This window comes from Coloeus monedula (assembly GCF_965178545.1).
Source record: "Coloeus monedula genome assembly, chromosome: 1".
In the NCBI taxonomy this organism is placed as follows: Eukaryota; Metazoa; Chordata; class Aves; order Passeriformes; family Corvidae; genus Coloeus; species Coloeus monedula.
The window spans coordinates 132,594,956-132,608,142 of record NC_138781.1 but is presented as its reverse complement, the minus strand read 5'-3'; the positions used below and the strand labels follow the sequence as shown (position 1 = coordinate 132,608,142).

Below are 13,187 nucleotides of genomic sequence, written 5' to 3'. Positions count from 1 at the left end.
CCCAGGAGGTAGAGCCATTGAAGGGTGCTCAGAAGCAGACTGGGAAGAAGACCGACATGGTTAAAGGACGTGGAAGAGATGGACACAAGAACAGTATTGCATTTTTCATTCCCACCATAAGGCTTCGCACTGGTGTCATAAAGTGAAAGCCATGAAAGGGGCCTTCAGGTGTTTGAGCATCCAGTATGCTGCTACAGAGAGACTCTGGGCAGTCTCTAACACTTTTACACTGCTTCTGACCATCTTCAGCAGGAGCATTCTAGCACTGTAATGTCCATCTTGGCAATTTTGTACACAAGTCTTCTGTAATGCTACGTAGAGTTACTAGAGAACAGTAAATTAGAGCTGCATTTCCCATACATTCTTATTTTGCTCTGAGAACATTCAGCTCAACCTGACCTATGTAACTATCATTTATAAATTCATAACTCTTCATAAAACGGTGAAAGTCTTTTGGACTAAAAAGCATCACTGAAAGGCCCAACTCAGGTAGGCATATGCTTAACTTCAAACACATAAGTAGCTACAGTCTAAGAAAAATGCTGTTTGTATCCACAGGTACCTGAGGTGTTACTACTGGGCAGTTCGTAGTTTAATCACCATCGGTGGCCTTCCAGAACCACAAACACTGTTTGAAATAGTTTTTCAACTGCTGAATTATTTCATGGGCGTCTTTGTCTTCTCCAGTTTAATTGGTCAGGTACATAAAATAATCAATAACATGTTATATTCAAATTACTGTAATGTAGTGATAATATATTCAATTTAATGGAGTTTATTTCTGGGATAAAGTTTAGTTTCCATCCTCTATTTTAATGTCAAACATACTTAGTCTTCTGATAAATACACGTTTAATCAGTTCCCTGTTTTTAGCTCTTTTGTACACAATCTGATTTAAAGCCAATGAACATTAACTCATTCACTTTCTAAAAACTGAATTACATTTGAGTTGAAATGTTAAATGAAGTTCCTGCACTAAAAATTTAGGGGTCACCTTTTAGCTCTCAGAGCTTAGGACTGATCTCTTAACTATTTAAACAGTGGCACAATTTTAGTCCTAGTGGTGTCAGATGATGTTATTACAGAAATTCAGCCCAGTTTGCTTCACTTCTGACTTGCATTGCATGCCAAATGCAGAGTAGCTTTACTATGGATTTTTAAGAAAAGTATTATCCATAATTTTCATCCATGTCTAGAAATATAAGACATAAGAATAAGCTAAAACCCAGAAATTACTCCTCTAAAATCATAACATTACACTTTCCAAGACAATCAGATTAAATCTGTAATGTTTCTGAAAAACCAGATGAAGTACAAAACATTCAAAACATGCAGCCAAATGCATAATTAATCAATGATTTTGCAAAAAGTATTATATTATTTTTATATGTTGCTGACAAGATTTTAAAATCAAGACTATTTTTTACGGAAATGTGTAGTGACAACAGTTGATGCTTGCAGATGAGAGACGTCATTGGAGCAGCAACAGCAGGGCAGAACTACTTTCGTTCCTGTGTGGACAACACTGTCTCCTATATGAACACTTATTCTATTCCAAAAATGGTGCAAAATCGTGTTCGAACTTGGTATGAATACACATGGGACTCTCAAGGAATGCTAGGTGAGGATTTCCAATTCCAGTTACTTAGCATGTCTGAGTGAGGGAGATTGTATAGATACAGATATTGGGTGAAATTCACGTTTCTCCTTTTCTGAGTTGCATGTGGGAAGTGAGAGGAGGGTGCTCAACTTACTTTGGAAAAGAACGAAACTACAAAGCAGTACGATTCTTATTACTTCACAAATTCTATTCATTAATACAATGTTTTGGTAATAATTTTAGACAAGATATATTAAGCATCTTAGTAAAAGCATATTAGCTGCTTCCTCACTTGAACTCATAAATGTTAGAATAACTCCATTAAGTTATTTTTGCTCATTTTTGTGGACATTCCTTTGTCTTTTTTTTCTTTTTTTCAGATGAATCAGAATTACTGGAGCAGATGCCAGTCAAAATGCACTTGGCCATCGCAATTGATGTGAACTTTGCCATTGTCAATAAAGTGGACCTATTCAAGGCAAGTAGTTTTAGAGGAGAATGCAGAAATATGTGGTATTCCATACAGAAACCTTGTCTTGTGCATCTTGCAACACTTAAGTACATGTTTGTTAGGATACAAGGCAAAATAAGTCTAAGAAATGTCTCAGTGAATGGAGACATCAGAACAAACCCAAGTGCCTGCATTTGGATTTCTTTTGAGTTAAGGCAGTGATCTTTAAAGAAAGCAAATGAGACTAAGGCAAAATCCTGTTACGACAACATACTGTAGTTGATGGTATGGTCAGACTGTGAGTGAGTTCAGAGTATAACTAATCTCAAGAGTCAGACAGAGAATAAGCTAATTTTTAATGCAGTCCACCTTGCTGTAGCCATCCAGGTGTGCCTGAGAGATCACCCATGCTGTGTTCTGGCAGTGTAACATTGGTGTAGAGAAAGCTGCTTCAAAGTCAATTTTTGTGCAAAGGAGCTTTTTCTCTACTTATCATGGTAGTTTGGCAGAGCTACAATTTAAATGTGTACTTAAAATTGTATTTCTGGCACAAAAGCAAGGAGACCCTGAGTTTTTAGAAGTACAGACAGCAAATTTTCTTGTTTCACATTTGCAAGAAATCACATGTTGTATCTGTATAAACATTACATGGCTGTACAGTTTTTCCATACTTACTGAAGGAATGGAGTTCATAGATCCATATCAACATTTGACATGATCTGCTTTTTTCCCCCAGATCAGTAAAAAAAAAAAAAAAAAAAAAAATCCCATAAAATTCCCATAAAAGACACATAAAGCTCTGAACATAACACTAACTGAGCTTCCTCTGAAAATCTGGACATACAGAAACTCACTTTGTAAAAAAATGAAAATATGTTCAACCCATAGAGAACCTTATAAGTACTTGAAATAACAACTCTTTCAGTCTTTTCTCAGCTCTAATAGCTGATCTTTATGATCTTTTGAGTTTGCATTCCACTTATGGAATCCCTGGGTCATTCCTATATTGTTGGCTTTTGAGGCACTAAGAGTCACTTTTAATACTGAATTAGCAGAGTGATCAACTCTATTTTAACAGGGCTGTGATACGCAGATGATACATGACATGCTGATAAGGTTGAAATCCATTGTGTATTTACCTGGTGACTTTGTCTGCAAAAAGGTGAGCATTCTTGTCTTGTTCAAATAAGAATTATACTATGTATTTTAGAAAAAGAGTTCAAATACCGGTCAACAATGTCCTTTAAATAAAATTAATCCTGACTGAATTAGAAAGCGTAAAATTAATTAAGCTACTCTGTGTAGTAACAACAAATGTGCTCTCAAATTTCAACCTAGAGCAAGACAATATGGATTTTATTACTTACATTACTAAACATGAAATTATAGTAATATGGGAAAGCATTTAATGTAAATAGGGCTTATCTAATGATACCTCATGAAATTTTAATATTTAAAATGGATCAAACTTACTGTTTCTATACTTCTATGCATACAAACCCAGCCTACAGATCTCAGTCTATGAGGCTTTGCCAGTGCTTTGTTTGTGTACTCAGACACTCTTAAGTAGAATTATCTAAGAATGTAGAAAATACACTGCATCCCATAAAGCTCCTTCCAGCAGGATCTGCTCTACCTTCACTCATAGCTCAGAGCCATCTCCAGGTTTCCAGCTGAATGATGTCACACTGTCTCTTAGCAAAGACGCCTACCTTGTCTCAGCATTTTGGCTTAAACCTGGCCAGACAGGTAGTTCACAGGCAAATAGCTCAGCTTCTGACCAGTTGGCCCAAGTGCCTTTTCAGAAGGCATGTAAACATAGGGCAAAATAAGATGCAATTAAGACTTGGGGGGATGAATAGTAATCCATACTATCACTGTTCTGGCAAGTGACCCACAGGTCCCGCTACATCCAGAAGTGACCATCAGAACCCCTGAAGTTGTCTTTAGCAGTTCTGGTCCAACATGTTCACTAAGGTCCTGTTCCCTCCAAGAGTTAACCATGCAATCCTCCTCCAGAATGCTGGGTTAGTTCCACTGACTCCTCTGTGTAGAAGTCAAACATTTGTGAATACACTGAAGGATGAAGTGTGTCCCTTCAAAGACCAATCCCAGGATTACTGTTGGCTAAGAAGAGTGGAAGAGTAGTTTGGTGTGTTTGCTTGTACAATTGTCCTGGGTTGCAGTGTATTCTATTACCATCCTCATGAGCTGTTGAAATCAGGTGGGGCAGTGTTTCCTTGCCTCCTCCCCCCAGACTATCTTGCTGTTAATGGCCCATCATTGTCCTGCTGCCTGACTCAGAGATAACTCCCTCTGGACTATCTTCTGTTAATGAGCCCAGTCAACACCTGGCCTCATGACTCATTACCCCATTGTGAGATGCTCCACCCAGAGGGAGGAACCAAGCATCCCAGTGTGGATATAATCTGAGGCTGAACACCAGAGACAACCCTTTCCACTGGATTTCCAGAGGACAGGAGCTACACAGCCACCATTCTAGCAGACTGCTACCACCACCCTGCCTAACAGGGACTCAGGTTGTATCTTGACTCTGTCAGTTTGAACCAGTGTTTTCTTTTAGTTTTTTTTCTTTCCTTTTCTTTAACTTCCCCATTAAATTGTTATTCTGACTTGGTGCCTCCCACTGGTTTGTTTTCAAACTAGTACAACAATGCACAGCATAAAAGGATCTTAGACTAGATGGGGCTCTGACACAGCAGAGAGAATAAAGGACAGCAACAGATTCAATGTCTTGGTACTGCAGTCTGATGCAAATGGTTCTTACCAAAGATGGATTATGAGAAATTGAAGTATCAACTTATTACAGCTTGATTCAGAGCTAAAAGGCCTCTCACTTGTATAAATCTACTGTGTGAACAACAACCATAGCAATCTTATTAATGCTGCAACATGTAGTAGGGAATGTTGGAGCCACATTCCTCTTGGATGTATTTTGGTCTCACCCTACTTCACCAAGGAGATGCTGCATGCAAGCTTGGAGGACCAAGTGAAGAGATAGGAAGTGCAAGTCCCTACATTTTCAGTCTTGGCTTTGTTGCTGCTGCTTCTTCACTTTTAAAACTAAATTGCTGCTTTGCCTCATAATAGCAGTACACCCTCTGTTCACAAGAGAATAGAGAGATATTTAAAGAAGAACCTGTCATATTATTCAAACAACAAAAACCACTGCTAAAACATGGGTTCTTTATGTGTTTGTATGCCCAGGGAGAGATTGGCAGAGAGATGTACATCATCAAACAGGGTGAAGTTCAAGTCCTTGGAGGCCCTGATGGTACCAAAGTCCTGGTTACACTAAGAGCAGGAGCTGTATTTGGGGAGATCAGGTAGGTCCATCACCATTTTTAATACTTTTTTTAGAACTTGTCAAATAATCAGTGGTTGTTTAACTTCTCTGTGGTAAGCATGACAGCTATCAACAAAGAGGACACTGAGGAAGGAGATGCAGGTAAGTGAAGGAAAATCTAAGTGAAGCATCAGTGATTAACAGGGTAAGATCTGAGCCCAGTGTTTTGATCAACGTACACAGGGATATACGGACAAATTTCTTCTTTGGCATTTTAAAGATTTAACACATCTCCCTGTTATGCTGTCTGCAATACAGGAGGACCAAATGCATTTTATTGTCTTGTAATAAGAAGAGGTGCCCTTAAACAGCAGCTGGCAAAGATGAAAATTAATTTCCAACAAAATAGATACAAAAATCTAAAATAGCAACAAAAAATCGTTCATTTAGGAGCTGAAGTAGGGATTAAATTACTGAAAATCAGACATCCCAATTTGAAAAATTATTCCTTTAAGAGCATACAAAAAAAGAAAAAGCTGGATAGATTTTTTTGTCTGAATTTATCTGGATGAGAATTTTTTTCTGGTGGCTACAAATGGCTTTTATATTCTGCATGTACTTTCTATGCAAAATTCATTAACTCTTATGTGCTATGTTCCCCAATTAGCCAATTAAGTGCTAGTATTTAGGCACTGCACCCCCCTGCTGAGGTTGACCCAAGGAAAAGTAATAAAATATATGTGCTGCTGGATCTAATAAACTGGATCCTTGGTTTATTCCAGCTACCTTCCTGTTATTGTTAATCCTCTTGCTGGTAGCTTTAATCTGGCTTTTGAAAAGCAGTAATCAGCTCTGTGCCAGGTTTACATTTGTCTTCTAGTTGTGTCTACCTTTGTAGTAGGGGGAACATTCCTGTTTATCCAATGATATGTGTACAGAACTTGTGGACCTCAAGTGGAAAACGTCTGATAAATCTCACAGTTACAGAACTTGTTCATTAAGTGGGAAAGAAATTCTATCAGCTCTTTGAGAGAAGGTTATTTGGAAGGTATTTCTCCGTGTGACAATATAATACCTGAGTGAAGCATCCAAACAAAAGGCTGTACTGTAACTTATGCAGAAAGACTGAGAATGAACTCATCAATAAGGGCTGAATAATGAAAAGACAAAGAAAAAGCTAAAGCAGCCCCCATATGTAACACATACATGGTTTTTCAATTATTTATTAGCCTGGTATTTGAAGTGAGAACTTTGTATTTTAAACCGAGAAATGTTAACTGCTGGTTTTAAAACAAGGAAGAGATTTTTACACTTTTGATCTAACACAGGTGACCGCTTGTTTCCACGTGAGAACCATGCAATGACCTTTAAAGATTCATTTCCCAGTACGTCCTTCTTTACATATTTGCCAATATGGACAGCAAAGCCCTCAGCAATGCTATAATGCTACACTTCTAGTCTTGTTTTATTCATGACTGACCTACTGCAGCAGCAAACCCATTCAGACACACGAAATTTGCATATAAAATGTCAGGCAGTGGATAAACTCGAGGAGAAAAACCACAGCAACTGGCAGATATGATGCACTAAGTGTATCAGTAGAGGTATGCTCTTCCTTGTGGCAAGGTGCTAGAAAATAATGAGCTTGTATTGCACCTTTTTTTATAAATTTTGTCAAGGTCTTCTGAATACAGAATACCACAAGAAAATGGAAAAAATATTCTTTAATGGATTACATACGACTTCTTTTAGGACATCCAAGTTTTCCTCTCACTCCATAACAGTTATAACCTGATGTCAGGCTGATTGCCTTCTGATTTCCAATTCAAGATTTGTTTAGAGAAATACGTCAGCCTCCTTCTGAGTGGTTTAGGTACATGATTTATAAGATGCTCCTATTTAATCTCACTCTGTTCAAAATGCATGTAAATGATGCTTAGAAGTCTCCGGGGCAAAGGAATTTAAGAAAATAAAAACTGTTTATTTCCAAAAAATTCCCTGAATTATACTTTCAGCAACAAAGCCAATGCAAGAGAAATGATCAAGCATGTCCCTTGCCAATTTCATCCTTGAAAATTATCACAGAAAGGGATTAAGTAATAGGAGTTCCAATTAACATTTTACCCTCACTGCAACTTTCCTGTATAGATAATATCAGTTTGGAGAAGTAAAATAATTTCAGAATCAGAAGCAAACAGATTGTTGCCTTAATGAGAGCCTGTCAGCACAGACAATTCTGAATAAGAGAAAATCAGTTATAACAACATTTCACTAGCCCAGAGAAAGTTACACTTGAAGCCAGATGTCCTCATTCATCCATTTACTGGTATTTCACCAGAGCTATTTCCTATCAGAAAATGTTACTTCTGGAAAAACTAAAACATTTCTCCATTTTATGTAAAATTTTGACAGGAAGATCTCTAAATATTTGATCTCAGCTTCAGCTTTCAGCTCTTTTGTAATTTTAAATTTTATATAAAAATCCAAACTACAGGGACTATTTAGTTTTGTGAACGATGACATTTTCCATTACTTTGGCCCAGGATTTCCCTCAAATTGGCAGCTGCTGCTTTTCAGTGGGCTCTGCCCTTTGGAGTTTGACATCCTTCTCAGAAGCAAGACCCAGACTTATTTCCCTTTCCTGACTTACCAGTTCTCCTCACATGCCCATGGGTGCCCAGCTGAGCCATCATAACCCTGCATGTTCAGCTGATTACAAAAGCCATTCCCCAATTTCAGTTAACAGCAGCTTCCTACAGAGATCTATAAAAACAATAGACAAACTGAGCCATCACTCTGACAACTTTATAGCTTGAAATTTAATTTGCTAGCATAAGAATTCTAAGGTTATCAACTTGTACTAATATTGAATCATTTCAGGCTCAAAACTGGAGTAAAAAATGTTAGGTAAAGAAAGCAAATTTTTTGATTAATATAGATGTTACACTAACACTGCAAAGCAAATGTATCTGTTTTAAAAAATTTGGTCATATAACTCTTCACACACTAACCAAACCAGATTGAATGCTGACGTACGTAAGTCCTCCATCAAAGATAATTCTGTTTGAGCAAAGACTGCTTTACTTGTAAAATTCACCTCACATTATCACCATAATGAAAAACCTGATCTCTTTAGTCCCATCTACCTTGATAAAATGAGCTTTCTGTTAGGAAAGACTAAAAATGATTGTTCAATGGCTTCTTGAGAAGTGATTCAGCAGAGCTCAAAAGGTGTTTGCAATTTTCTTTAGCAGCTTTTCCTACTGTGCAAAGAGTTTTATTCTGTCTGAGGAATTGTACAGAATTGTAAAAAGAAGACGATAAGCTGCATTTTCAGCTTCAGTTCATATATTGATTGCTGTCTTGAGTTGCAGAAAAACACTCTGTGAGCATGTAAAAATAGCCTTGCACACACAGTTGCAGAGGTTTCCTACTATCCTTTATAAATTAAATATAGTATCTATATGATTCAATAGTTGGAAATATGTTCTAAAAATATCTTTAATATTGAAACAAATATTTATATATCCTTGATTATTACTTCAGATAGGTATCAGTTCCTGTTTACTGGGGCCCAGAAAATCTTTTATTAATAACTTTCAAATTCAGATAATACTAAATGTTCTCCAAAAATATTCATTCATTGGGAAATCTTCAAAAGGACAAATTTTAGGGTAGATCTTGAATACAATGATAGAGCAATTTTAGTACTAAGAGTAAAATGCAAATTCTCTTACTTATCAGCACAGCTGAGAAGTGAAGTCTCTTCAATTGCTTAGTGCAAGATGAACAATTTATTTTTATTTGTACGTCTATTTTTTTTTTTTTTAGATATCCTCCCTCTGGCCAACTGCTGCTGGCTAAACAGATCTAATGCCTTACGTTCAAAACAAAATAGCCTTCTTTTTCTGGCAGACACATTTGTAACTGTCAGTCTGGAAGACCTTCCTAAGAGGTATCATTTAACTTGCCAACATTCAAATGTGAGATGTGGTATATGAGAAAACTGAAAACTAGAGCCCCACAGATGTTTTTCACTCAGGAAAATGAAAATCCTTGGGGGAGAATAATTCATTCTCTGTAAATAATGCTGCTCTACTACTGATGCAAGTAACTTTCAGCAGTAAAATTGAGGAAATGTCAAGTTCACATGAGGACTAAAACAAGTGCAGTCCGAGCTGTGGGTATCTCTTAGCAGAAATGTCCCTCTGTAGCAAAACTTTTCACAGTCCTTAGCATCTAAGTATGCCTGACCAACAGTGACAATTTGCCTTCCTGAGACGGGATTTCTAACCCATCTGCACAGGGCCTTTACAGAACACTGGATAGAATAGCCAGCTCCATAAGTGAGCTTTACAGTGACTTTAATGGAGAACCACCAGCAAAGAGATTCCTCACTAGGGCAAGTAACACTGACTGATGAGGTTTATTTTCATTCCAGCCTATTAGCTGCAGGTGGAGGAAATCGAAGGACTGCCAACGTGGTGGCTCATGGTTTTGCCAACCTTTTCATTCTGGACAAGAAAACACTCAATGAAATCTTGGTGAACTATCCTGACTCAGAAAAACTTCTCATGAAGAAAGCAAAGTATGTCTTAATAACAGTTTTTAAATCATATCATTTAGCAGTAGGATGGACAGTTGTGACTTCTAGATGATTTGCATTAGTTTCTTGGAAAAGTAACAGTTGTAAACACATTTGGTGTTAGAGGTCAGATTTGCCTGGTAGTTTCTAGCAGAAAACATGGTCTTGGAAAGAATCCCAAAGGCTGTGGAAATGTGGTAAGTAGAATGAAATCCTGAAGGTAGTTGCCTTCTGCATTGTATTTAAGGTAACAAAAAAAATAGGAGATAAGTATACATATCAGGACTCCTTACATTGTCAAGAAAGAAACTGCAGGACAGATGTCAGTTAAGGAATAGGTTTTCAAAGATGCAACAAAACACTGGCAATTAATTCTACAGAGATATGCTTCAATGCATCACAGACTTGAATGCATTTCCAAAACCTTAAGCAGCAGTTAGGAATGTATTTAAAGTAAGGCCTGACAAGATGGAACTACACAGATTAGATACCTGTGCATTTTGTTCAAAAGCATTCCAAAATGGGATTTCAAACCAAGAGTGCTTTCCACCTTCCTATGGCTGTAGCTTTCTAGGATCACCATTTTCACAGCTTTGAACGGGCAAAGTATTGTCAGATTTTGTCATAAAAATTATGACAAACTGAGTACTTTGCTACCTTGTAAAAGGTCCAAATACTTGAAACAGTTTTTCATTATTCGTATGCTTCAGCACTCCTGTTCTCAACTGTTGCCTGGAATGCCTATCAAAGGTTGGAAGGTTGGTCCCAGACTTGAAATTCCCCCCAGAGAAGACTAAACACAGCACGGGAGAGACATTTTGTTTTTCAGAAGTGCTAGCAAATGGCTGCATTCATCATGTTGTAACAGCCCTGGTAGTCAAACAACAGTATCTTGAGAATCATGATGCCCCTGAGGAACAAGGAACCCAGACACAGAATGGGCTGACTGCTCAATTTTCAAAACCAGCATTAACACGTAGAAAAGGGGAACAAATCCACTGACCAGTGATCCCAGCATGTATCATTCCTGACTTTTCTCCAGCTTTTATCTAAACAGTAGTATGACCATCATTCTTTGTTATTTCTGTCTCTGTCCCACACTGCCTCTTCTGCTTTCTTGTCCCCCCTAGGCATATTCTGTCCATCCATTAAATTCTGCTTCCTCCAGACAGCCTTTCTCAACCAAGGAGCTTAATCATCCACTTTTTGTATCTGCACTTTCATTTGAGCTCAAAGACCTCTATAGGTATCAGCCTAAAACGAGGACATCCTGTTTAAAGATATGGAGTACCTGCCCTGTGCATGAGGACATGGATTTTGCTCCCCTGTCTAGGCATCCACAAATTCTGCCAAAACTAGGCACCAAGAGGAAATTTGTGCACTGTTTTCATCAAGACTGTGGTTATGTTTGGTTTTGGAATGAAGTAACCAGTTGTTCTGCCCTGGAAGGTTTACAATAGAGTTCTCTACGGTCATCTGACACCCTTAAAGAGCTCCTTGAAATAAACTGAAAGCATTTATTCAAGCAAGAAATTTGTTCTATTATTACCTGGCCAAATTATTAGCCCTGTATTATTATGTAAAAACCCTGTATGGTTTTTACATAATAAGGCAAGATGCTGAAGTGCACTTTTAAAATTTATGACAACAAAATTAAAAAAAAAAAAAAAAGTAAAGCGTTCACTTCTGAAATTCCCAAAGTACAAGATACTAGAGAAAATTACAGTACTGTGGGATTACTGTATTTCAGACTGCGAGTACAGTCCTTGCTCATAAAGACCCTTAAGTCAAGGCTTTTGCAAGGATAGAAAAGTGGCCTTGAAAACTGTGCAGTAACCTAATAGAAACTGAAAGCATGGGAACCCTCCGCTTTTCACTGGTCCATCTATCTCAGATCTTCCATCTAATCTTTACCCTTGCTATTCATTCTCACTTCTTGTCATTATGGCTGCAAATCAGTACAGCTACAGAACTGTGTGAAAATGTAGTCTGCCACAAGATTGGCAGTAGTCTTTATATCGTCAGGGTGTCTTCTTCTACTGAAGAGGTCCAAAAATAAGCACCACTGTCTAACCTGACCTATGAGAGATGAGCCATGCTAGAAGTTACTTTGGTAAAGTATTTCCTACACAAGTGTCAACTGGACTCCCAGTAGAGCACTAAATGCTCTCTGAATTTGCATCCAGAAGGCCAGATAAGAGACTGCCACCTCAGGTATGGGGCACCCATCCCCCTCCACACCTCTTCTTTCCTTGTAAAACTCTTTCATCTGTTTTGTGACACCTTAATTTGAGCCAGACCTTGTTTATATTCCAGGATACAGGTAAGCAACTCCAAATTTGAACAGTTGCCTCCAACTTTACCAGAGCCTAGGGCAAAACCTTTAGTGTTTCCAATTTTGCTCTTGTCACTGGACCTGGGAACCAAAAAAGCCCCACTGGATTATCATGCGTAAATGTGACATTTCAGCTTTGAGGGAACTTTGCTCATTTTGACAGCACTGCTGTGTGTTCTTATTCCCTTCTGCCTCCAGGGTGCTGCTGAAGCAGAAGGGGAAACCTCCTCCAGGACCACCAGTGCAACAACCACGGGGCTTGGCCAGTCTCTTTGGGCAGAAACAGGAAACTCCAAAATTGTTTAAAGCAATGCTTGGAGGAAGAGGAAAAGAGGGCTTTGCTAAGCTGCTGCAGCTGAAGAGACAACAAGAAACTCAGGTAAAGACACAGAAAACAGAGTAGAATCTACTGAGAGGGTTTGGGCAAACAGAGTAGATGAAAATTTAGCCTTGCTGCAATCAACAGCAAAACCTCCCAGTAGCTGAGATATAATCACTTTTCCTAATCTCTGTAAACACTAATTCTAAAATTTGGCTCAATCTTTCTGAACCTGGACTTTATGCAAACCAGAGAAAACAAAAGCAAGGGAAAAAAAGCAAGCAAACAAAAAAACCTCTAAGAAAGTAAGGATAAATGGATTTTACAAAGGCCTCAAGGGCATCTGATCTTCTAATTTTATGTAAACACCAGTAAATACAGAAATACCCAAACACAGTAATCTGATCCAGCTGACTCGGGCACATGGTGAACTTTCCAATTCAGTGTCAGATCTCTGGTTGTTAAAAATCCTGAAGACAAAATATAAAGTGTACCCCACACAGCTAAAACTGATTAAATCTCTAATATCTCATACTTCTGAGAAAGCTGCTGTTTTAACTGATGAAAAATAATTCCCACATTATACTCTG

At 38.0% G+C, this 13,187-nt stretch overlaps 1 protein-coding gene across 1 annotated transcript in view; it reads left to right on the top strand.

Moving 5' to 3' along the window:
• CNGB3 (cyclic nucleotide gated channel subunit beta 3) overlaps window positions 1-13,187 on the top strand; it is a gene marked incomplete at both ends in the record, with an annotated part of 59,338 nt that overhangs the window by 44,758 nt on the left and 1,393 nt on the right. Inside the window, 7 exons of the mRNA XM_082286709.1 lie at window positions 559-700; window positions 1,462-1,621; window positions 1,981-2,078; window positions 3,130-3,213; window positions 5,280-5,398; window positions 9,800-9,946; window positions 12,477-12,657. Of these exons, the coding sequence (XP_082142835.1) occupies window positions 559-700; window positions 1,462-1,621; window positions 1,981-2,078; window positions 3,130-3,213; window positions 5,280-5,398; window positions 9,800-9,946; window positions 12,477-12,657 (931 nt within the window). The remainder of the gene's footprint in view (window positions 1-558; window positions 701-1,461; window positions 1,622-1,980; window positions 2,079-3,129; window positions 3,214-5,279; window positions 5,399-9,799; window positions 9,947-12,476; window positions 12,658-13,187) is intronic.